Below are 24,644 nucleotides of genomic sequence, written 5' to 3'. Positions count from 1 at the left end.
ATGCCTTTTAATTAATAAATAAAAAATGTTATTTCAATTTTCACAATGTTTAAGTAATTATGTCTGTCTAAATTTTATGGGAAATAGAACTTAAAGATTCTTAGAAAGACAAATGTCTTGGTTGACTTTTGGTTCGTTTTAAATTTGTTTGACAAATTTGGATATACTTGGAGAGAGAGAGTCAGTTATTTGGTCTAACTTGGGACTACATATAGATAATACCTGGTGATTTCTTATGTCGGCAATTCTCAAATTTCATCTTTTATCAGCATCAAATGGGAAACATGTTAAAATCCTGATATTTGGGCTGGGTGTGGTGGCTCACATCTGTATTCCCAGCACTTTGGGAGGCCGAGGCGGGTGGATCACCTGAGGTCAGGAGTTGGAGATGAGCCTGACCAACATGGTGAAACCCTGTCTCTATTAAATGCAAAAATTACCCAGGTGTGGTGGCACATGCCTGTAATCCCAGCTACTTGGGAGGCTGAGGCAGGAGAATCGCTTGAACCTGGGAGGCGGAGGTTGCAGTGAGCCAAGATTGTGCCATTGTACTCCAGCCTGGGCAACAAGAGAGAAACTCCATCTCAAAAAACAAACAAACAAATGAAAACAAACAAACAAACAAACAAACCTGATATTTGGGCTGCATCTGACAGGTGGCTTATGATCAGTAGATCTGGAGTCTAGACAATGGTGGTTGAACATGTTCTCTGCTGTTACGTTCCTGGTAGCTGCCTCTTCCATCTTTCTTCTTCCTCTCATCTCCAGAAAAAGTGTTGTAAGGCTGGCAGGATGCCCACAGCTTTCTCTCTGGTTCTCAGCATAGCAGACCACCAAGGCCCGCATACTTATAGAAAGCGGGGGGAGGGACAAATGTAGGCAGAGAAAATGCATATAAGAAGAGGAGACAAGGAGTGCTAATATTTATGATTCCAAGTCTCTTCTTTATTCCTGTTTCCCATGCATTGTGGCAGAAGGAATCACACCATTGCAAAGGGTGGGTTCTTGTCTTATCTTTCTATACATTAAAAAAATGGATTAATGAGGTCATGGATAAGTGTGTAGTGTTTGAAAAGTTTTTTCCTAATTACAACCAGTTAAAACTGTTTTGCATTTTAATGATATTTTAATTCATTTGAAATTATTATTTAAGGCCATGGTATTTTTACATTTTAATAGTGCAGCATTCTTAGCAAAAATAATTTATTTATAAACTGATGGATTTATTTCTTTGAATAGATTTTAATCTATTAATGAAAATGCAGCTTCTTTTAGTTTATTGAATTTAGGAGCAGGAATCCAATTTCTATAAATATAATGAGTTAAAATAATTTGACTCACTAAGACAAATGAAATCTTTCAGCATCCATAGAAAGAAATTGGCAGTTTTACTTATGGTCATATAGTACTATTTTGTAAGGATTATCTAATTATCTATTCTGCAGAAATTATTCCATCAGACTTCAAGCCTAGCTTCATTTATACGGTCTCATTTGTTCCATTTTTAGTGAATAGTTACAGTGTTTCTACCCCTGCACTAGATATATTGCTAAACTAGTGAGATGGGACAGAGGTGGGGAAGACCACGGACCACACAACTCATAGTTCCAAGGTCAGCTGGAGAGCTGTAGTATGTCCCAAGGATTAGTTCTGTGCATCAGTGCGCTGGGGTGGGAGGAAGCTGGTACTGTAGCCCAGCAAAATTCCCAGACTTGGCACCACGCATTCTTCCTTTTTCCACATATCTTTAGGCTAAGAGACCATCACTGTCTTCCTTTTGAACATATAACCAAGTGCCATGGACACTCACCCCAACATTGAAGCGGGAGGTAGAACTTCACATCTCAACTTACTGTAGGATTCCTGTGTACAAATGTTCACATGCTTGATTTACTTAGACTCAAGGAGCCATCCAAATACTTATTATTTTTTTCCCCCAAAAAATGGATAGATGAGAGAGTAAGGGCAAAAAGCATGTGATTTTTATGGAGCTGCTACTCTGGAAGGGCTCTCACCACCAGAGCCGCTCCTTTGGGCCTCTTTATGCCTGCACATCAACGAGTTGTCAGGGTCCATAGAAACTGTCTTGAGAGAGGGAAATTGCTACTTCTCAACAACGTGATGGGCTTCCAAAGTTGACTTAAATCTGTGGCTCACAATAAATAAATAAATAATTGCTTTCTATATCTGCAAAGTTAACCGTAGGTGAACCACAAGTGAGAGTGAGAAAGCATGGAGACACAGCAGAGCCAATCAGGCAGTTCTGCTTTGGCAGTGCGAGGCTGCTTGGCTCCTGTTTATGACACTGACTAAAACCTGTAAACAGTTGATTACATCTTTCTCCCCAAATTTTGTGGATAAACCTGGGTTCCATATGATATAGCTTCATAACCCATTTGTAACCCAGAAGCCATAGGAAGCGTAGCATATTGGAATAAAATCAGACTTTAAAGACCTCAGAGTAGGTCTCAGCTGTGTCACCCACTAGCTTGGTGCCCTAGTCTGGAAGTCAAATCTAGGATTAAGAGCTGCATGATACAGCTGGAAACCATCATTCTTAGTAAACTATCACAAGAACAGAAAACCAAACACCGCATGTTCTCACTCATAGGTGGGAACTGAACAATGAGATCACTTGGACTCGGGAAGGGGAACATCACACACCGGGGCCTATCATGGGGAGGGGGGCGGGGGGAGGGATTGCATTGGGAGTTATACCTGATGTAAATGACGAGTTGATGGGTGCTGACAAGTTGATGGGTGCAGCACACCAACATGGCACAAGTATACATATGTAATAAACCTGCACGTTATGCACATGTACCCTAGAACTTAAAGTATAAAAAAAAAAAAAAAAAAAAGAGCTGCATGATAACATGGGAGTGAGGGATGGGAGCAGAGGATAGACAGGAGTTACCAGGAAAGCAGGCCTCTTAAAGTGAATCTATTTACATTGATTGGGAAGTCAAATTGCAGAGTAAATAGGGAGACAAAGGATTTGATCTTGACAAAAGTTCAAATAATGGGAATCAGTTTATCTTATCTTACACTAACATTTAGATTATAATCACAAATATGGCCTAATCATTAGAAGGAACAAATAACAAATGAAGTGTTGAAACTTTTCTCGTTTGTTTGTTTTTGAGATGAAGTCTCCCTCTGTTGCCCAGGATGGAGTGCAGTGGTGCAATCTTTGTTCACCGCAGCCTCTGCCTCCTTGGTTCAAGTGATTCTCCTGTCTCAGCCTCCCAAGTAGCTGGGACTACAGGTGCGTGCCACCACGCCAGGTTAATTTTTTTTTTTTTTTTTGTATCTTTAGTAGAGATGAGGTTTCACCGTATTGGCCACGCTTGTCTCGAAGTCCTGACCTCGTGATCTGCCTGCCTCAGCCTCCCAAAGTGCTGGGATTACAGGCATGAGCTACTGTGCCTGGCCTCTCTAAAAGTGTTGAAACTTTTAGAGAGTTGAGGTAATTCATTTTTTTCAATAAAATGGTATGATAGCACTTTATGATATTTGACTTTCTCACCACAATCATAAAGAAAGTCATATTGCAAAACCTATTTCAAGCCTCTGTTTAACTTTCCCATGGCTTCTCTCTAATACTGAGAGAGTCAAATTATCCTTAATTTTTTCTCCTTATCAATTGTTCTGACTTTGCCAGATCCTTATTACTCAGTGGTTTTGCATGTGACTTTAAAATCACTTTGACTTTTATGAATTCCTGAATCTTTTACCAGTTCATGTAATTTCTCTTTGCTATCAGTTTATTGTTGGAACATCTAACATTCAGTGAGAGACTAGCAGAAATGGGGTTGACAGGGGTTGACTCTCTCATTGCATGGGAGAAATGGTTGAATGGGGACTGATTTTACTTCTTCAGTTCATTGTTGTGTGATACTTTTTGCTTTCATTGTCAGCCCCTTAATAGAGTAGAGCTGGGCCATCGACACTTAAGTAATAACAATCTCTTTGTTAAAAAAAAATTTGGAAAATACAGTGCTCTGTAGGTAGTCCTTTTGGAAAAGATTCCAAGCATTTTTTTTATGCCAGTATTTGAAGTAAAATTAAACTTGGTATCAACAAGCTGGATCGTGACACTGAAGAGAACGAATTCCTTATTCACATGTTGCGTATTCATTTAGTTTTTTGGTTCTTCCAGATGAGTCTTTGCCCTCATTGGGGATCTCATAAATTGAGTAGTTTATTATTATTTTGAATTCATTCTTTTTCTAGTCTTACAACTGTAAGTTCCTTCAGAATGGAGTTTGTTGCATTTGTTTGTTCTAGTGCAAGAACAGTACCTCATACTTAATAGGCATTGGATAACTATTATTTGTATGAAAAACCAGGTAGGTTTGACACTCTTGTTTGTGACTTATCTATGCCTTTTCTTCCTAATGTGGTTCTTCCTTCTTGTTTGATTCCATCCCTTCTTGCTTTTTTCTGCTTTGATGCACCTTTTGTTGATTTCTGTAGTAATGGTAAGCATCAGTTGGTAACCTCAGACTTTGAAATTTAACCTGTGTGTTTGCAACATCCACTTACAACCATTGCATTCTGCCAGTGAAATCACTTCAATTAAAGGTCTTACTGTGGTGCCAAAGAGTTTGTAAAATTAACGATAATTGATTAAGTAAGTGAAACATTGTTCCAGGTGCTCTACCAAGAAAACCATGTGGGTCCAGCTGCCAACTTAGAGGTGATGTCTGTCTGTCATTTCTTACTCCTCATGAAGCCTACATTCTAGGGGGAGGAGATGCAATAAACAGGTGAATAAGGCATATTATATATTACAGTATGAAAAGTGCTGCAGGAGAAAAATAAAGCAGGAAAAGAGAGTAGGTAGTGTTGGAGGAGTTGAAATTTATCATAGGGTGGTCAGGGAAGGTCCCTCTAGAGGCTGCCATTTGGTAAAACCATGAAAGAAGTAACAAAGTGAGCCATGTGCATATTGAAGAGAAGAGCAGAGGGAATAGCATATACAAAGGCCCTGTGGTAGAGAGTGGCTGGAACATTCTAGGAGCAGCAGTGGGACTGGAGTGGTATGAACATGGAAGGTAGTAGCAAAAGATGAGGTCAGAGAGGACTAGCAGCTGGATCATGTGGGACTTTCTAGACTGCTGTAAAGGTTTTGGCTTTTTCTCTGTGTGAGACAGGGGTTATTGGAGGATTTTTGGTAGAGAACAAAATAATCTAACATTTGAACAGGGTCACTCTGGCTGTCATATTGAGAACATACAAAAAGAAATCCAGAATGGAAGAGGGGAAGGAGGCTATTCATTCAGAGGAGAGATGACCGTGGCTTGGATAGAGTGAAGGTAGTGAAAGCTAACTCCTATCTATCTTTATTTTTTAGTTGTACTGTATGGCCTAGAATGCACGCCATATTTTTTAGTTGTACTCTAGTATGGCCTAAAATGCACGCCACATTTCATGGCCCCTTCATATCTTTCAAGGTCCGGCTCACATTTTCTCATGAGACTTTTCTTTACTTCAGCCCCTGCTGATCATGCCCCATAATGAGCTTTCTTACTGCCTTTTGCACTTACACATTGCAGCACAGAAGGCAGTTGCTTTGCTTCTTTGTTGACACTTGGATAGACTATGACTTCATGTATGTTTACTGAAAAAGAAGTTGGAATTATTAAAAGGTAGTGAAAACATATGAAGTTTTGGCTTTCATTTTCCTAATCTGGCATGACATTTAAAAATGATTCTTGAAATGGAGTTTTGTTCTTCTTAATTGACTAACATTTTAAAAGTATAGGTTAATGTAAAAAACTGATACCTCTGCCAATAAATATTGTTTCAGTGGGGGCTCATCACAGTCTATCCTGTATTGAGATAAATGAGTAAGAGATGTTGCCCTCGTTTTTCCTTTATTTGCCACTCTATATTCTTCTCTCGTTACATATTTAAGGGTCTGTGATATTGGCACTGGTGTTTTGTTAGTGTATTTTTTTCTTTTATTTTTGTCCAGCATTCATTTTTATTCATCTAGTAGCAGCAAACCTTCTTTTTCACTAATTTAATTCTTGCTGAGGCATCACTTCTCCCCAGCTGCCTTCAGTTTTGGTAGAATTGCCCATTCAGATGCCATCTCCTCTTCTCTGTAGGTCCATAGGATCCTGTCTCCAACCAGTCAGTTCTGAGCAACATCATGGAGAAAGGATGGATGTTTAGGTGGATTCATCCTGGTGGCTACTGTTACCCAAGAGCATCTTTGGTTCATTATTTTTCCTTTATTTTGATTCTGTGGGCTACCTAGTATCTTTCTAGTAAATTTCCTTTCTGTTTTGGTTTATCAGAGGGGGCTTCTGTTCCTTGGAACTAAGGAGCCCTCGAAGATAACCATTTATTGTAATAAATAAATAATAAATAAATAGTAGGAACCATCCTTTCATATCAGAGTTCTATTTTAATTAACATTATTATTTATCTTATTTGTAGAAAAATTCAAAAATTGAATATCAAGAGGTAAAAACAATTGTAATCCCACTATCTATAACTTGAAAAAGTTATAGATAGTTTTTCTATGTGTGTTATTAACACAATTTAATTATATTGTATATGTAACAGTATTTGATAATACTTAACCTTATAGCATGAACAAATTCCCATGTCAAATCTTAAAAGTATGTTTTTAATGGCTTCATAATAGTCTATAAGGTAGATGTGCCATAATGTAAATACTTCTCCATTGTTGGACATTTGTTTTGTTTTTAATTTGTTCTCTATTTTGAATAATGTTGTGATGATCATCTTTTTATAACTCTTTGCCGGCATCTCTGCTTCTTTCCTTAGGGCAGAGCCCTGGAAATGAATCACTGGGCCTAAGGGTGTGAGCTCACGTAAAGTTCCAGAAAGCTTTGTAAAACTATCCTGTCAGCAACATATGAGTGTTGTATCTCACTACATTTTCACTTGAGTACTGTTGTTTTTCAAAGTTGATACTTTAGTGGACAACAATTGTATCTCCTTTTTAAAAGTGTGTTTTGATATATACTTATTGATTCAATTTTTTTTGTGAAGTATCTACTCATACCTTCAAAGAAGGTTTTAATTAAATAATTGAATTAAAAATCCCACTGAGTTTAAATAACTAAAAAGAGTTAAATATTAATGATTTTCTCTTTTTAATCTAGTTGCATATTTAATGATTTAAAGCTAAACCAACATCCTGAAAGCATTCTTGAACTCAGTCTTTAAAAATAACAATTTTTTGGAACTTAAAATTATTTCTATTTGTGTACATTCCTTTTCCAAATTTACATTTGGGTAATTTTTATGTTGTGGATTATAACATATTCTTTAGTAAAATTTTGGGGAAAACAGGCTTTTCCTAAAGGGCAGCAGGCTGGAGGATAAATTGCATTTTCTAATACTTTTTCACCTGGAAAGAGGAAGTGAGATGCAGCTCCAGTTACCCCAGGTTCTCTGTTAAGTTCTCATTTCCTAGCAGATTGTGTAGAAGGACATTTTCTGGTTTTCCTAATCATTTTATTAGCATACCCTTGCTGAGTAAGCTAAGCATCAAGTTATGATTGTCTGTGATAAACACTGAGTTTATCTGAATGTTCATTTATAGTGAATGACTGCAAAGGCTCTCTCTTGCTACACACAGGGGAAATCCAGTGGGGAGGGAGCTTTGGTGGAAGATTTGGTGATGTCTTTGTTCATCTCAGATGCCAACTGGCCTTTCTGGGGATGGGTTACTGCTTTCTTTTCCTATAGTTCTCACATCTCTACTTACTGCAGGCTAGTTATATCTTGACTATAAATATAGTTTTTCACCCTTTGTTTTCCTTATTTAAATAGTTAAAAAAAATTAAAAATCACTTGGAGTTTGAAGCATAGTATAGTTGAACGGGTGTGTGTGTGTGTGTGTTGTATGTTGTGTCTTGGAATTTGAAGGGTTAAACAAGTTTGTCTTTTATTATTATTGGTTTTATTTATCAGTACCAACTCTAGGAAGTTAGATCCTAGGATGCATTTCTTAAATTCTATAAAAATCCTCTGACAGTGTTTTTCAGTACCTGCCCTTCAGGTGAGGTTTAGTAAATTGACATTCACCTCCAGATTCTTTAGCAAAACTATTTTAAATAAAAAACACTTGCTTAATGTATTTGTCATCTGCTACTGTCTATATCTTCTGAACAAAATTTGCTGGTTTTGGAATTGAAGTTGTATGCTATGGCATTTGGTGATTTGCTTAGTAATTAAATCTCTTGACCTCTTGAAGAAAAATGATTTTGTTTTCAGTTGTTTGAAACAGATGTCTTTTATCTAGGAGAGCAACAGAGTGCAGACCTAATCCTATTTAGAAGGAGGGTTTTTAAATTTTTTAAGGAGTGCTCCATCATGTTAAATTGTGTCCACTGGCAATGGGACATACAGCTGCAGCACAGACTCACCCTGGGAGGGATGGGTTATCTAAGGAGCTTTGAAGGACCAGCTTTCTACTTAAGCCATATAGTGAATATTAACCTGTTTCGCTTGCCGTCGGCTTTATTTTCTAAAGCTTTTCAAAAGAATGTGGATAATTTTCTGAAGAAAATATGTCTTTCTTATTGCAGAAGGCAATAAGAAATGTGAAATCAAGAAGCAAATTGAGAGTTCTTAGGTTTCAGTATTAGAAAATGTGCAGCAGCTGTTCTCTGTTATTGGGTAACACTGATTTTCCCATATGAGAATATTGCATTGAATAAGGTAGTTAAAACTCAAATTTTAGGTATAAAGTTTAGAGTGCTTTGATTTTTTCATTTTTATGTGATTTTGCAAATTAATTTTTGCACAGTACTTACTTACAATCAAAACATGAACTCTAAAAACTATATTACATTTCCTATAAGGGAAAAATTAAGGTTTCCAAAGCAATTAGATAATAGTCCCTTGTTGTAATCTAAGTAAAACCATTGATTTATTTCCTTTCCAGTTGTCCTAAGTTATGTCAAGTAAAATATCTGAATGAGGTTTTTAAATCCTGAAATAAGACTTTTAGAGATACATTGGTGTAGTCAATTTAATTAATACTAAGGCTATTATTGAGCAGAGACTTGCATTTGAGTATTTGTTTTATCCCCGGCCTCATAATAACTGACAATTTGGACCCACCCTCATAAGGGTTATATTTACTTGGATATATTGCATTTACTTCCATCTCACCTGAAATGATTTTGATTTTCTCAGCCCTGTCAATGTTTCTGGGATTCTGTTAGCACTTAGGTTGAAAATCCAGAATTTAGTCTTAATTTCACCCTCAGTTTTATCCCCTATATTCAATCTGTCATCATGTCTATGGCTTCTTCCTTTGAAACATTCGTGATTGATATTTCCTTTTCATGTCACTAAAATCCATCTTCTGCAAACAGCGCTGGGTTCCGTGACTGATCAGCTTCTCACTGGTTTCCCCACCTCTGTTTTCTTCCTGTTATCATCAGCCTGTTATAATCTGCTTAAACTCTCAGATTATGTTTCCTCAGACTTCCCTTTCCTATTTTCGCCTCTCTTCTCAAGACTCTAGAATGGCTCCCCACTCACTACTCTTGGTTAGGTTCCAACAGGACTACTTCAAGTTCTGTGGCCAAGTTTCTTAAATTCTTGTCTCCTCTTTCTTACATCTTACACTGTCCAGTCGCTGGCTTGTGGGCGGCGAGCTCTGCAATTCTTTTCTAAGGGAGTTGTTTGGAAGTTGTCATTACTTTTTAATACAGAAACAGTTCTATAAAAGCTACGGTTGAGTTCTTAAATTATAACTCAAGCCCTGTATAATCCTGGAAGCCAGGAGCCATGTGGAATAGGTGGCGGCAGGGGAAGAATGGATGTTTTCTTCTTCTTTTGTAAGTACAGGGTCATCCAGACTAGGCAGAACTTCTAGTGGTTTTTAATATGAAAGGTTGGTCTTCAGCATTTTTTTTCTGTTCACTGCCTTCCAAATCCTGGTGTTCCTCTCCCCAGGCTCTTAGGAATAAGTAGTTACCCTAGACTAAATAATGCATTAATTAATTCAGTAGTTATAATGTTTGCCTACTAAAATAACCATGGCTACTTTTTATGGAACACTTTCACCCACAGTATTTCAATCCTTACAACAACCTTGCATGGTACACGAAAATTACTTCCATTTAATAGATACATAAATTGAGGCAGAGTGAAGTTTAAATATATATAGCTATTGATTTATGTACTGACTTACAAGTAACCTGTATATATTTGAAAATCACAGGAAAAGTTTGTATCATATGTGAGAGTTTGTTAAAGGAATATGTAGAAAACCTCCATCCCTTCCCCACTTCATCTCCCTCCCCTGACACACAAGCACCTCTGGGACACTGTTCTGCTTTTGAAGACTATACAGCTTCACAAGGGGAAATTGCTACAGTAGAAGTACAGTAGAAGAAAAGAAGCAAAAAGAGATATAAAGAGTTTCTGAGACTTGTCAACCTCCCCATCCTCAAGTCTGTCCCGAGAAAACCCTCCACCCCCTGGGCTGGATGTCTTCATATAACAGGATTGAACAATGATTCCTATTAGAGATTTGGCTCAAAAAGCATCTTTGTGCTAAAGTGTAATAAAAAAAACCCTTGGAAGGATTAAGGAATCCTCGGTTGTTAACACATAATTGTCAGCTAGTTCAATGATATCTTCCTCTTAGCTACCTTCAGGGCCTTTCTGATTGCATAGAGTTGAAAAGGGAAGTGGGGGCACCTCCATGGTTTAGATGTGTACTGCCCAGTCCAGTATGTGGCTGTGGAGCACGTGAGCTGTGGTCAGTTTGAAGTGAAATGTGCTTTAAGTGTAAAATTCGCACTGGATTTAAAAGCCTTAGCATTTAAAAAAAATAAAAAAATTAGTAACTGTTTATATTAATGTTGAAACAATAAGTTTGGATATAGTGAGTTAAATAAAATGTTATTAAAATTTTCATCTGTTTTCTTTTATGTTTTTAAAATGTGATTACTGGAAAATTTTAAATTACACCCATGGGTTGTGTTATATTTCAATTGGACAGTGCTGGTTTGGACTAATTCTCCATCTGTCCTACGTCTTCCAGCTTTTGTTCAGCCTAGTAGCCGTGCTACGTACTATGTCTCCTCTCTTTCATTCTCTCCTCTTTACTGGCCCTTATCTCTCAGTTTTTATTCATTCAGCAAATATTTCCTGTTTTCTTAGTTCCTATGTTGGTATTAGGAACATGCAGAATCTCTTCCATCCTAAAAACAAAACAAGGCCAGGCATGGTGGCTCACGCCTGTAATCCCAGCACTTTGGGAGGCCAAGGCGGGTGGATCACGAGGTCCGGAGATCGAGACCATCCTGGCTAACACGGTGAAACCCTTTCCTACTAAAAATATAAAAAATTAACCAGCCATAGTGGCGGGTGCCTGTAGTCCCAGCTACTTGGGAGGCTGAGGCAGGAGAATGGCATGAACCCGGAAGACAGAGTTTGCAGTGAGCCGAGATGCACCACTGCACTCCAGCCTGGGCGACGGAGCAAGACTCCATCTTAAAAAAACAAAACAAAACAAAACAAAAAACACAAAACAAAGCAAAACATGAAAGCAAACAAACCCAACTCTGTCTCAGTCCATGTCGCCCTCCCCACATGCCTCCTTCTCTTCGCCATCTGGCCTTTTGAGGAAGAGCCTGGATTCTTTACTCCACTTTTACCACTCCATGCTAACTCTTTTGGCCACCAATTTTCCCCACTCCTCAGGCTTTCCCTGCAGCATTTGACACTGTCCTTGGAGTCTCTCCTTCCTTGACTTTGAAGTCTTCTCTCTCTCTTTCATTTTTCTCTCTCCTGCTTTAACTTTGTTTTTAAGCATATGACTTGACTCATCAGCTCTGTGACACTGGGTGGACCTAACCTCATGGAGCCTCAGTATCTTCTGTGTCACATTGGGGCTTGTATTCGTCAGTGGGCACTGTGGTGACCCACCCCCTCCAAGGCTGGTGCTTTTTATTTTTTGAGACAGAGTCTCACTCTGTTGCCCAATCTGGAGTGCAGTGGTGCAATCTCGGCTCACTGCAACCCCTACCTCCCTGGTTCAAGCGATTCTCGTGCCTCAGCCTTCCAAGTAGCAGGGATTACAGGCATGTTCCACCATGCCCAGCTAATTTTTGTATTTTAGTAGAGACAGAGTTTTACCATGTTGGTCAGGCTGGTCTTGAACTCCTGACCTCAGGTGATCTGACTGCCTCAGCCTCCTAAAGTGTTGGGATTACAGGCGTGAGCCATTGCACCTGGCCCGTGCATGGTTTCTTTTGCAGAATTCTCATCATCTTCACCAGGTTCTGTGGAAACTCTACGTTTGTTTTTTTCTTCCCTCCCTCCCAGTACTCTCCCTTGGTAGTTTCTTTGTATCCATGCTTCCAATTAGAATGCTCTTCATGCATTCTTCCTTTTTTCTCTAGTTCTTTAAGGCTCACCTCAGATATCACCTCTGCCACCAAGTGTTTTCTGTCATCTTCAGCCAAACTTTGGCCTCACAAATCTTTCTTAGTTTCCTCATATGAAAACAGACATAATTATGTTATCTCTCGGAATTAATTCACAATATTCTGAGGCCTTACTCGAGATACTCGATGTGAAAGTGCTTTGGAAAAGGTTAAGCCCGTTATAAATATATTTTTATCACTTTCAGATGCCCTACAACATTCATTGTCCTCACAACGTATTTGTTAAGACTAATTATACATGTATATAAAGTGCCATTGATACCTTGAATTATCTCATATATGAATATTTGCTCTTGTTCCCCAAAATTCCAAGTTCCCGTGGGGGAAGGGCTATGTTAGGAAAAGAAAAGAAAGAAATTGAAAAAAAAACCTTACTCTTTTTACTATTTAGCATACACTGCAGCTTTATGGTAGACATGTATCAGCTAGCAGATTCACACATTTCTAACTCTTTTTGCTCTTTCACTGAAAACAAATATATTATGTATTATGTATTCAGTTTTTGGCCCTTAGTTGCGTGTCTTTTCTTGTTAGAATGCAAGCTTTTTTGAACTAGGGACTTTGACTTTTGCTCTGTTGTATCCTTAATGCTTTTCACTTAGGAGGAGCACAGTAATTTGTTGCATGAACGAATGAACCCACTACTGGTGATGAAGTTGAATTTCAACTTTTATCTCTGGCTTAAGGACCAGGGAATGGCTCTTGTCAGTGTTATGGGGCCAAAGCTTGGGCTCTGAGATATCTGAGGTCCTCACTGCCTACAAGGTTCTTTTGTTTCGGTTAGGGACTATGCTTTGAAATACTGAAGATGCTGATTAAGTAGAAGGGGTGATGGGAATTATGGGAGTATTAAAACCAGTTCTTGATATAATTAAAATAGAATGTAGTCACATAATGGTATTAACAGCTAAACTTAAAGCTCTTACTATATGCCAGACAGTGTTTGAAATGTTTTATCTGTACTGATTTATTTAGTTCTCTCTAAAATCCTATGAGGCAGATGTTATTATGTTCTTCCTGGATAGGTGGGAAAACAGAGGGACGAAGAGTTAAAATAAATTGTCTAAGATCATAGAGTGATAGAAAGTAAACATATAGCCGAAATCCAGAAGTTGGGCTTCAGAGCTTTTTCTCTTAGCTGCTATGCTAACCTATCTCTCTGCTTAAATACAGATAATTTAAAAACAGTAATGTGGGTGTACATACATGTTATTTCATTTTTTTCTAGAGCAGAATAATTGTCAGTAGTTCTTCTGTTGTGGTTTTAAGCCATAAGGGTTGTGACCTGTTTCTTTGTTTCAGGGAAGTAGTTTAGACAGCCTGCATTTTTTATTCAACTACAATGTGTTAGGAGTTAATTATTTATAGTTCTTGCTGAAGCTGATGTGCTGCTTGACTCACTGAGTTTATAAAGAAATAATGGCTTGCTGAAAGTCAGTAAAATGAAATTTCATGAAACTATCAGATTAGAAGTTGACCTGTATTTTAAGCTTCATAGATTGGAGATTTTCTAATAATTATGGATTCTTTTATGGTATCAGAGTTACCATAGACCACATACAGAAAATAAGTGCCATCTTTATGAAGAGAGATATAGGATTTAAAACCATTGAACTGAGTAAATCAACTTATCTGTTCATTTTTATTTGTATCCTTTTCATAAAGGATATCTTGTCCAAGTTATTTTCATTCAAGAGATAGTGCTCAAAGTATGAGATCCACTTTATGGCAGAAACTACTTGAATAAATACATTTGCAAGTGCTATAAACCTAGCACAGAAGTATGTCCTCTTCACCCAAAGTGTCTGTGAACTTAGTGGGAGGATGGGAGAAATTAGGGAACCCAATCTTCCCTTGTCCTCCTCTCAGACTCAGTAGCCAAGGTTGTTAGCTGTCACTTAAATATTGCACCCAAGGTTACTTTGTTTGTTTTTTAAATGAAAACTCATGCTGACTTCCCAAGACCCAATAGGGTTTACCTTGAAATGAAACATGGCATAATGAAGATGGTGGCAGGTACTAAGAGTGCGGAGTAAATGTTAAATCCGTAAATGCACGAGTGGATTATATAGTTCTGAAAGGGATGGTACAGAAGAAAATCAGATCAATTCTATGTAAAGCCAGTGAGATCCGAGTGAGGTAATGTAAACCCATGGCAAACAGGTAAGGCGCTGGTAGATAGAACCTTAGTTGTAGTGCGTTAAAGTACAGGAGGTACTGGAGTCTCTGTGTGTGTCAGGAAGTATTTTAGAACTAGACTCAGTGAGCCAAAAAGGGGCTGTCTAAGTTCCAACAGGGAAGGCCTTGTTCCTTTGGATGGAGGCCAAGTGGGAGCCAAAGGAAATAGCTTATCATGATCCAGATGGCCCAAATAATGTGGACCAGCCAGAAAGTCAGGATGGCAAGGGGCAGGCTCAGGAAAGGGACTGGAGATACAAGTTATGCCAAGAAGTATCTAGGAGGAAGATGCTCACTCTTCCTGCATCTCTTCATTTAACAAATATTTATCAACATGTACTGTGTAGCAGGCACTGCTGTAGACACTGGGGATAAAGTAGCCAACAAAACAGATGAAAATCCCTGTCTTTGTGAAACTTACATTCTTGTCAAGTGAAGTAGACAATAACCAAATAAATAAGTAAATTGTGTGGTACATTAGATCACAAAACTTGCTATAGAGAAAAATAAAGCAAGAAAAGAGGGATGGGGAATGCTGGGGTGCTGCGGTTTTAAATGCGATGACCACTATATTTAAGGGAAGAGGTGACATTTGAGCAAGCTCCTGAAAAGATTTCAGTGAGTTACATTCTTATGCTAAGGAAACTGAGCAGGTGAACTTGTACTCAGTGGTATACTTCAACTGTATTTAGCATGTGTCTTGCTGTTTTAAAATTTCATTGCAGCAGCAAATAAATATGTGTGTGGAATGGAAAAGGAGAAGAGGGTGCCATGTTTGAACATGGGGTGTTAGACCTAAAAGGGATGGCAGGGAGATCCTCTCCTCCTTGATTGCTAGGAGAAAGCTATGCCAAGTGAAATCGAGAGTCACAGGCATGTGACAGCCTTTGCCATCATGTGACTTGACTCTATAGAAGCTGTTTCTGACATCATCAGTTGACAGTAGAATAATAGGTTTTATTTTGACAGCAGAAGATTACATGGTCAGGCTTTAATAAACACTCTTTAAGGCTTTATGTCTGGAAAGCTTAAATCTAATTCTTTGTGTCGTAGCACTAATGTTTTATGTTTATCTGTCTCCTGCAGCTTTGTAGGCAGCCAACCCCAGAGAGGCAGACGGGATGGCTAGTTCAGCCCGGGAGCACCTACTTTTCGTGCGGCGTCGAAATCCCCAGATGCGGTACACGCTGAGCCCAGAGAACCTCCAGAGCCTCGCCGCCCAGAGCTCCATGCCAGAGAACATGACCCTGCAGCGGGCCAACAGCGACACCGACCTGGTGACTTCTGAGAGTCGCTCCAGCTTAACTGCCAGCATGTACGAGTACACGCTGGGGCAAGCCCAGAACCTCATTATCTTCTGGGACATTAAAGAGGAGGTGGACCCCAGTGATTGGATTGGACTTTATCATATAGGTGAGTCAAATGGAATGGACTTGCGTGTGATTCAGAGCATACAAGTTTCTAGTCTGACATTTTTACCATTCTGTATTTTCTCCTGGAAAAAATTCAGACGCATGTATACACACAGCAGATTCTGGGAATTTTTTTTCTTCTTTGGGAGGAGGGGATTAAACAGTACCTTTGCTTATATTATCAAGTTTATGGTTACGTCTGCATTAGGTCGATGCAGAAGTAATTGCACCAACAAAACTTCGCATTTCTCTTGGTCAGCAGTCCCATTTTAGAAAGAGATATCTATTAACATTTACTAACATTTTTAAACTGATGAAAGAGACGTCTGGATTTAGATGACATATTTTAAAAGCTCTGTATTTTCTAAAATTTGAGTTTTGTTAAGAACTACTTGTAGCCTAAGATGTCTTTTTATTTTTAAATTTCATGACTCTGTCCTAGATCAGTTAGGGGAAGGAAGTGTCATGTTTTCCTGACAAATGACTTATAAATAAATGCTATTTGTTTTAGTAAAAGCAGTCCAGCTCTGTTTAGCTAATTTACGCTTATTGTTCTTAGTGAACTTAAATTTGCAGAGTGAGCGATGAATGAGACATCCAAAAAGTACAAAGTCTGCCACATTGGAAAGCAAAAATCTAACCTACCAACTAAACAGAAAGAAAATTGAAATCCAACCCAATAATAAAATCTAACATTCTCCAAAGTTGGAGAACTTTTTCACTGAATGAAGAAAATTCTCTCCAAAATTTAGCATCAGATATTAGGAAGCCATTGTTGCTTTCAATGTAAGTCGTAAGCCAAGCATCCCCCACCACCCTGCCGCCTTTTTTTTTTTTTTTTTTTTTTTTTAATGAATAAATCAGAGGAAAAAGAAGACCCATCTGTTTATGGCAGTGCTTCTTAGCCAGGGAAGATTTTGCCCCCTAGAGGACATTTGGCAAGGTTTGGAGACATTTTTGGTTGTCACAACTGGGTAGGGGGATATGAGGCCAGGACGCTGTGAAACATCCAGCAAGGTACAGGACAGCCTCCTCCACAAAGAGTGATGTAGCCCCAGATGCCAATAGTACCACTGTTGAGAGGCCTTGTTTGAGGCAAAACAACACTCTTGCTGAAATTTTGTTAGACTGTTAAACCCACTGAAATTTATTTTTCTCTGGGATAAAGAATTTTATATTGACTGAAATAAAAACATTTGGTTTGTATTCACTTATATAACTCTTAATGGTTAATGATGCTGGAAAACAAAAAATCCAAAATGTGCAAAACTTTAATGAATTATTATCTCTCTTTTTTTTTTTCTTATGGTAACCAAAAAAGGGGAAAAGTCTTCACAGCATTTTCCCTAAGTGTGTTTAAAAATATAATCAAATTGAGGAAGATATACAATTTAAAAATTACATTTGTATTATTATGTTCACAAAAAATCTTACAGTTTTGATGGGACTTTAGAAGTAACCCTTTTGATTTGAATGTAATTTTACTCTTTTGCACTTCATATAACTTCTCTTTAGACTTTCTCATTTTTTCCCATTTTAGATTTTATTTTGTAATCTTAATAGAAGACAAAATAAGACTACAAATACGAATACCAAAATGTGTTTTTAAAAATCCTTTTATAATATTTATTTGGGAAATAATCAATTTTACTTTCTCATATAAGGTGATTTATTTTGTGTATGAATAACTTAATCTTTAAAATGCTAGAATCACTTAAAAATTGATTCCCATACACACACTTGCTATATTTCCCCGTTTAAATATAATCAGGAAGGAACTAAGGAATTCCATCCACAGTGAATCTTACCTCCAAGTGACCAAAACCATAACATCTTGATGTTGTTATATTTTACTTTCTAGAGGAAGAAGTATAGGTCAGAGTCCTAAGTCTGGAATTAATCCAAGGCTATCACTAGGAAAGCAGAATTAGGAAATAAATCCCTTTGGAAAAGTGGTAACTCTTTATCAGTTTAATTCAAGAAGCTTCTTTGTCTTTCTCATGTAAGTTATCATTGTGTCTTTGTTCCCCTGTATGTTACATGTCTTTTTTCCCCTTCTTTGGCTGCTTTCAAGATTTTTCTCTTTATCTTGGTTTCCAGCAGTTTGTCTATGCTATACCTAGGTGTGATTTTCTTTTTATTTATTCCAGTTGATATTCTCTGAGCTTCTTAAGTTAATGTTTTTGATGAAGTTTGGACAAATGTTGGCCATTATTTCTTCAAATTTTTTTTTCTATTTTTTTTCATCTTTTTCTGAGATGCCAGTTATGCGTATGTTAAAATCATTTCATGTTGTTCTGCAAGGCCCCGAGGCGCTGGTTCATTTTCCTTCGACATCTTTTCTCTTTGATATTCAAATTTGATAATTTCTATTTCTCTATCTTCAAGTTCACTAACTTTGCCCTTTTTTTGTCTTCATTCTGTTGTCAATCCCACCCAGTGGATTTTTAAACTTTGAGTTATTTTCATTTCTAGAATATGCATTTCTCTTTTTCTACTTTCCATTTCTTATATGAGATTTCTTGTGTGTTAACTCATTCAGATCATATTTTTGTTCAGTTCTTCAAACTGAATGGAATATGGCTACTTTAAAGTTTCTGTCTTCTAATTTCAACATCTAGGCCATCTCAGGATGAGTTCCTATTGACTAGTTTTTTTTCATTGACCATGGTTCTTATGTTTTGGTTTCTTTGCATAGCTAGCACTTTTTGATTTGACACTGGATATTGAGAATTCTATGTGGTAGAAATTCTGAGTTCTGTGGAATAACAGTTTTTTTTTTTTTTTTCTAATAGGCAGATTTATTTCTTTGAACTTGTGTAGGTTTGATTTTTTACACTTTGTTAGACTGGATCTGCGGAAAGGCCGGTGTATTTTTCTACTATTTCTAACTTGGTGGAATTCATCCTCCGAGTTTGGTCTCCCCTATGGATTTTGTTAGGTCTTGCTTTTGGGCTGTGGTGAAATAAGTGTATGGTAGGTCTTATTCTAGTACACTGTGCTTATTCCTAAGCAGCAGCATTTCTGATGTCTTAGCTGGATGCCTGAAGTGCTAGCCAGGTCTTTTCACTCTGGCTGAGCTGTAGCTCCAATGTTCACCAGCACTGCTTAACCTCTGGTCACTCTGTTGTCCTCTTAGCCCTGTAAAGCTGCTCTCTATAAAGCCTTGGTCATTTCTTTCTGAGTATGTGCAGCCCAGACCTTGGCCAAAGATTTGTAGGGGATCCCCTTTGTGGACTTCTGGCCCTCATCCTTCTAGAGCTCTTTTGTTTCCAGGACCCTGGCCTGGAGATTCTAGTACTGCATTTGACCCGGACTCTGATCTCTGTATCCAAGCTCAGCAGAACTACTATGGACTCTAGCTTCTTACTATGGACTCTACACTCAGGAAATTGTCCACCATCTGAGATCTGAGCGATCATAGTGTCACCTTGTAAGTTTCTCTTTTCTCTGAGATTATAGTCTAATACCATCTGTTTTCCAATGTCTGAAAACCACTTCTACTTCTAATTTTATAGTTACGTACATTGGGAAGGCTAGTCTGGTGCTAATTACTTCGTTAAGGTCTGAAGCTGAAGTTCCTGTATAATTTGATTTAGGATGGGAGATAAGAGGTCTCAGTTTTCCCCTCTAGCCTTTTGCAAAGAATGATGAATAAAATTGATTGCTTACATCTATGTTGTCACTTCTTACTGTATTTTCTAATAGATTTCTATCCCAGCAGGAAAGAGGGGTGAGGACCTGGCATCTCAGACCCCACAAGGGTCCATTTTCTGCCCCATTCTCTCTGTAATCAGAACCCTGATTGGGTCAGTTGGGTGAGCAGTAAGTCCTTAATCTCAGGGTAGGTAGGCCCTCCCCAGGCTCAGGAAAGGTCTAAACTTGTATGCTAATCCAACCATTGAGTAGTCTAGAAGTAGACATGTAACTCGGTTCTTGCCCATGAGATCTAATGGGAAAACTTTGGGGGAACTTTGCTTTCCAATGAAAAACGAGAGTTTCATGAAGAGTCTTTTAAACTTCCTCTTCTATTGTCCTTGGAACTCTGGTGAAAAGATTCGATGTCTTGAGCTGTTGCATCCATGTAGCAATCATGAGGCATCAATCAAGAGAATAAAAAGTTATGGATGGCAGAGCAGAAAATAGATCTTGGACTGGCACTCTGAAGTTCATGTTATATACGGAAAAAAATGTTCTTCTCTTTATTTAAGTCAGCAGCAGGCTTTCTTGTATCTGCAGTTGTTGCTAATAGAGCCACTAACACAGCTAGAAATATAAGAAAGGGAAAAGGGTAACAACTGCTTTTAAAGGCAAGATAAAGAGTGAGTGGGCTGCTTTGGTAGTTACTACTTCATGGAGAGTGTTAAGGACTATTTTAATATCTGTGAAAGCCACCAGGTTGTTTTTAAAAGAAGTGACAAAAATTTTGATATAAAAATTCTGAACACAGTAATTCCAAGCCATATGGAAATTTTCAGTGCTTTAATAGGACCAATAATGTGATGGGAATAATCTTTCAAATGAGTTCTTAGTAACATGAAAATGTGCAAAACAATTTTTTGGATGCTATTAAATGAAAGTAGGTAAAATGAAACATTTGGAGAGGAAGTGAAAGAAAAGAGGCAACACCATGCTAAATGGGAAAAGATTTTTGAGGTTCAGGTTAAGTCATAAATTTAATACTGTGTGGATACACAAGAACATGCATAATAAATTCTCTCCTGGGCTCTGTGAAATAGATGTGCTAAGAATCCAGATTTCATAACAATAGCATATATGTCAGAAATAGCTTAAGATTTCTATACCTTTTGGTAGGAAGCAGCCTCTCCCCTTCAGTTGTGTCCTGAGAAGCTTGACTGTTTCCTAGCAACTTCTAGCTTTAGTTATGGAACAGAGAGATGGTCTCTATAGAAATAAGTCCCAAAGGAGAAGGAATTTAGTGGAACATCAAGCTGATGAGGTGTGGTTTGTTGGCACACTCTGCATTTTGATTGTGTTTCTCTTGGCTTACATTTTCTTCCCCTCTAGAAGTGTGAGTTTTGTTTTTGTTTGGCTCATTGTGCAGAATGTTTTGAACTGTACAACGCACTCCAGATGACTTGTAGCACTTCTTATCTGGAGGGAAAACATATGCATGTGAATCAGAAAAATAAATCTTTCTTTAGGCATTTTTAGGCAGTAAATAGGCCCTACTGGAAATACAAAGAAAAAAGTTGAAAATATCTAAGCATTATTTGAGGAGCCTTTGGTGTGAACACAGTTCTCAAAACATATGCTAATTATATTTCCTCCTTCCAGAAAGCCTCATATACATCCTGAGATTTCTAGAGATGATTTCAATGGAGCTATAGCCCCAAACCTCCAAATTACAACAATTCCTGCCTTGCAGATGGTTTGTGGAAATCACTAGGCTTATAATTTATTGTTGGTCTCCAAAATTAGAATTGATTCCTTACAAATTTAACAGCGCTCCTTATTGCCTCCTCCTAAGTGCACCAAATAAAAAGAACCAAATGCTTGTCTTATACAAATACACTTAGGTCATGCAACACAAACAGCTTTCCATGAAGAATCAAATGGAAACAGTTTAAAGAGGACGTAGATCATAGTAAATTTGTTTCAGGCTCACTGTCTAATTCCCCTTCACCTTTGGACCTATGCTTATTTTTTTGGCTGTTCAAAAGAAAAGCAAATACTCCAAAAGGCTTCGTTTGCCATTTCTCATTTGTAGGCAATTTCAGGTACTTAACAGAACTAGGAAAGTGCACATTAAGACAATTATTTATTTATTTATTTTGCATAATGAAAATGTAAAAGTGTATACTATGCTATATACCAGTAGTTATTCTAAGTACTGGTCTGCAAACTCTTACTGATCTATGAACAGATAAGATGCTCCTTTCTAGAATGTAAATCAATATCTGATTCCTTCAATGAGAAAATGTTGCTATGAAAAAAAAAATCATCTAAAGTTTCTTAATGTAAGTATTTCAGATTCTGGCTCAAGCTTCTTATATTGTCAGGACCAGCAACAAATAATTTACCAGCATTTCTGTGGACCACACTTTAAGTAGACCTCTCAGTGTCTATGGATTGATTATGTCTTCAAAAATGAATGGCAGAACAACTGTATTTTGACTGTCAGTCTTAAAAAAGTAGCATGGTAATATATTTTGACATTTTTCATATTTCTTCACATTTGGAGAATAAAATAAAGTAAGATTGCAATAGTGAACCAAGGCATTATGATCATGTATCTTAGAGCTTTAAGATCCCAAAGTTTAAGCTTATGTTTTGTAAATAAATAACTAAGGTCTAGAATGGTGATACCCTGCAACTTGTTGGGGGAAGAATCAAGGCTGGAACTTCAGTGTCCTATGTCTCAAGTCTTCATTTTTCTTTCCTGTGTTTAGAGTTGTAGTCTGGTATTTCCCAATTGTTAATTACTTGCTCACCACCTTCTTGATTTTTTGGCAGTTTTAGATGATTGGCTACAGTGTTAATATTTTTCCTAAAGCCTTCTAATTGACAAAGGACCAGAATAGACACTTCTCAAAAGAAGACAAGCAAATGACCGACAGGTATATGAAAAAAAAATCAACATCACTAATCACCATCGAAATGCAAGTCAAAGCCACAATGAGATGTCACCGCACACCTATTAGAATGGCTATTACCAAAAAGACAAAAGATAACAAGTGTTGGTGACATTTGGAGAGAAGGGAACCCTTACACACTGTTGGTGGGAATGTAAATTAGTTCGGCTGTTATGGAAAACAGTACAGGAATAACTCAGAGATAGTGTGGTTTTGGTTCCAGATTCTTATAATAAAGTTAATAGCAAATTAAAGCCAGTCACCCAAAGTTTTTTGGTTTCTCAGTACATGTAAAGGTTGTGTGTACACTATACTGTAATCTAAATATTAAGTGTACAATAGCACTAGGTCTTAAAAAAACTGATGTATATTCTTTAATTTAAAAATACTCTATCATTAAAAAATGCTAATGATCATCTGAGCTTCAGTAAATTGTCATGTTTTTGCTGGTGCAGGGTCTTGCCTCCATGTTGATGGCTGCTGACTGATCCGGGTGGTGGTTGCTGAAGGTTGGGATAACTGCACAATGTCTTTAAATAAGACAGAGATGAAGTTTGCTACATTGACAGACTCTTCCTTTCACAAAAGATTTCTCTGTAGCATGAATGCTATTTGATAGCATTTTACCCACGGTAGAACTTTTTTTCAAAATTGTAATCAAACTTTTCAAACCCTGGTGCTACTTTCTCAACTCAGTTTATGGAATATTCTAATTTTTGTTGTTGTTGTTGTCATTTCAACAGTGTTCACAGCTTCTTTATCAGGAGTAGATTTTATCTCAGGTAACCACTTTCTTTACTCACCCATAAGAAGGAACTCCTTGTCTATTCAAGTTTTATCATAAGATTGGAGCAACTCAGTTACATCTTCAGGCACCTCTTCTAATTCTAATTCTCTTGCTATTTCTACCACATTTACAGTGACTTCCGTCACTGAAGTCTTGAACCCTTCAAAGTCATCCATGAGGGTTGGAATCAACTTCTTCCAGACTCCTGTTAATGGTGATATTTTAGTCTACCCCATGAATTGTGAATGGCATCTAGAATGGTGAATCCCTTACAGAATAATTTACTTTGTCCAGATTCATCAGAGAAATTACTATCTATGGCAGCTATAGCCTTAAGAAATGTATTGCTTAAATAATAAGACTTGAAATTCAAAGTTACTCCTTGGCCCATGGGCTACAGAAAGACTGTTGTGTTAGGAGGCATGAAAAAAGCATTAATTTCCTTGTAAATCTTTATCAGACCTCTTAGGTGACTGTTTTTTTTTTTTTTTTCCAAGCAGTAGGTCTCAATAGTGGCCTTAAAATATTCAGTAAAATATTCAGTAAAAATATTCAGTAAATCTAAATGACAGAAATGCTGTCGTTTAGGCTTTGTTGTTCCATTTCTAGAGTGCCAACAGAGTGGATATAATTTTTGTCAGTATAATTTTTAAGGGCTCTGGGATTTCTGGAATGGTAAATGAGCATTGGCTTCAACTTAAAGTTACCAGCTGTATGAGCCCCTAACAAGAGTCAGTCTGTTCTTTAAGCTTTACAGCCACACATTGACATCTCCTCTAGCTATGAAAGTCCTAGATGGCACCTTCTTCCACTAGAAGGCTGTTTTGCCCACATTGAAAATCTGTTGTTTAGTGTAGCCACTTTAATCAACTATCTTAGCTAGATCTTCTGGATAACTTACTGCAACTTCTACATCAACACTTACTGTTTTACTTTGTACTTTTATGCTATAGAGATGGCTTATTTCCTTAAACCTTATGAATCAACCTTTCCTAGCTTCCAACTTTTCTTCTGCAGCTTCCTTACCTCTCTCAGCCTTCACAGAATTGAATAGGGTAAGGGTCTTGCTCTGGATTAGGCTTGGTTTAAGGGAATATTTTGACTACTTTGATCTTCTCTCCAGACCCCTGTAATTTTCTCCATATCAATAATAAGGCTATTTCACTTTCTTATCATTCGTATGCACTCTGGAATAGCACTTTAAATT

The 24,644-nt window shown here is 37.6% G+C and overlaps 1 protein-coding gene across 1 annotated transcript in view; it reads left to right on the top strand.

Annotated features, from left to right (window-relative positions):
• Window positions 1–15,763: 15,763 nt before the first annotated feature.
• Window positions 15,764–24,644, top strand: part of HECW2 (HECT, C2 and WW domain containing E3 ubiquitin protein ligase 2) — a 232,228-nt gene continuing 223,347 nt past the window's right edge. The window contains exon 1 of the mRNA XM_023216573.1: window positions 15,764–16,055. Coding sequence (XP_023072341.1) covers window positions 15,764–16,055 — 292 coding nt within the window. The remainder of the gene's footprint in view (window positions 16,056–24,644) is intronic.

This window comes from Piliocolobus tephrosceles, chromosome 11 (assembly GCF_002776525.5).
Source record: "Piliocolobus tephrosceles isolate RC106 chromosome 11, ASM277652v3, whole genome shotgun sequence".
Classification (NCBI taxonomy): Eukaryota; Metazoa; Chordata; class Mammalia; order Primates; family Cercopithecidae; genus Piliocolobus; species Piliocolobus tephrosceles.
This window is presented reverse-complemented; position numbering and strand designations above follow the sequence as displayed.